The sequence below is a fragment of the Pundamilia nyererei genome, unplaced genomic scaffold (assembly GCF_000239375.1).
Source record: "Pundamilia nyererei isolate P.nyererei 1_Seehausen unplaced genomic scaffold, PunNye1.0 scaffold05885, whole genome shotgun sequence".
NCBI classification, from domain to species: Eukaryota; Metazoa; Chordata; class Actinopteri; order Cichliformes; family Cichlidae; genus Pundamilia; species Pundamilia nyererei.
In genome coordinates, this window is record NW_005193286.1 from 1 (window position 1) to 1,269 (window position 1,269).

The 1,269-nt window shown below is 41.7% G+C and overlaps 1 protein-coding gene across 1 annotated transcript; it reads right to left on the reverse strand.

Moving 5' to 3' along the window:
* Positions 1 to 185: 185 nt before the first annotated feature.
* Positions 186 to 1,110, reverse strand: LOC102199661 (lactose-binding lectin l-2-like). The gene is made up of 2 exons (XM_005755970.1): positions 1,074 to 1,110; positions 186 to 643 (listed from the first exon to the last, which is right to left on the reverse strand). Exons 1-2 carry the CDS (start codon positions 1,108 to 1,110, stop codon positions 186 to 188), a joined length of 495 nt encoding a protein of 164 aa, XP_005756027.1.
* Positions 1,111 to 1,269: the final 159 nt, after the last annotated feature.

Consider the following 1,269-nt stretch of genomic DNA (forward strand, 5'->3'; position numbering starts at 1 on the left):
CAGTTACACGCTTGCATGTTTTCTCATAGGACCTGTAACCCCAGAGTTAAACAGTGGTGGCACTGATGATGAATTTTCATGTTTAATTGTTTTTTCCTTTTTATTTGGAGCAGTTTTAAACATCTATTAATGTGCCAAAAACGATTTGCTTCTGCACAATGCAGCGAAAAGATACATTTCAGTTTCTAAGGGCAGGTTATTTGTGTTGCACAAACAGAAGCTAAATTGAGAGAACACTGGTGATCATTCCACTCCTTTACTTCACGCACATTAGTGTGAACACAGTGCTCATCTGTTCCACCGTTGTTTGGCTCGCCAGCACCCCAGTAGACAAAACTGACTGCACAACCATCAGACCACATCCATCTGCCTTCTTTATGGAGGTCACTCAGTCCAATCCAGGTCCATCGCTCAGCATGGTCAAAGTTCTTAATCAAAGATTTAACAAACTCCTCTTCCTCCCTGCTGTGGATAGACACCAGGTTGGCTCGCTGTGACACACAGTAGAGCTCTGCATCAGCCCAGCTCATGTGTGTGGCCACATATTTGTAGCAGCGGCCATTGAAGCTGTACCAGAACGGGGGACAGCTTCCATGCAGTAGTTGAACTCTGTGGTCATCTGAAGAAGACACAGCAGTCAGAACTCGATGAAAAACAAATAACTGTTTTTGCCAGTGTGACTGACATTTTTTCTTTGATGTAACCTCTGAAGAACATCAGAAAAGCATGTCTGCACAGCTGAAATGTTGAAAATTAAAAAAATGCAGAGAAATATGCTGCTCTTATCATGTTTATTAGCAGGTCTTTATCATAACTCTACAGTATAGTAGAACTTCTCTGACACGGGGGGGAATCTATGTTACAATGAAACACCAAGAATTTTGTATCACTGACTGCTGAAACAGACAACAGAAAATCTTGGAGTATTTGACTAAATTGTGATTAAGATAATAAAAAAAACCCCCACAAAAATAAAGTTAAATAAAGGAGGGGAAGGAAGAGTCAGAATATAGGATGGTTACCATGTTGTAGCTTCACTTCACTGCCATCAAAATGAGTCTCAGAAGGAGCACCCAGAGCCAGACTGAACAAGAAGAGGAGCAAGATCATGTTGGAGCTTTACGTCTCAACCTTTGATGAAGAGCTGCTGAAGCTTCTTTGTACAGGATTTCTGCAGAGAGGTGGAGCTGCTTTCTTTTATAGCTGCCTGAGAGGGAGTTTTCACCGATCACTGTGATATCATTGACCAAATGGAACAAAACTCTCCAC

Coding starts and splice junctions, on each gene's coding strand:
- LOC102199661 (XM_005755970.1), bottom strand. CDS start 1,110: ATGATCTTGCTCCTCTTCTTGTTCAGTCTGGCTCTGG. Junction 644..1,073: donor CTTGTTCAGTCTGGCTCTGG/GTGCTCCTTCTG, acceptor TTTTTCATCGAG/TTCTGACTGCTGTGTCTTCT.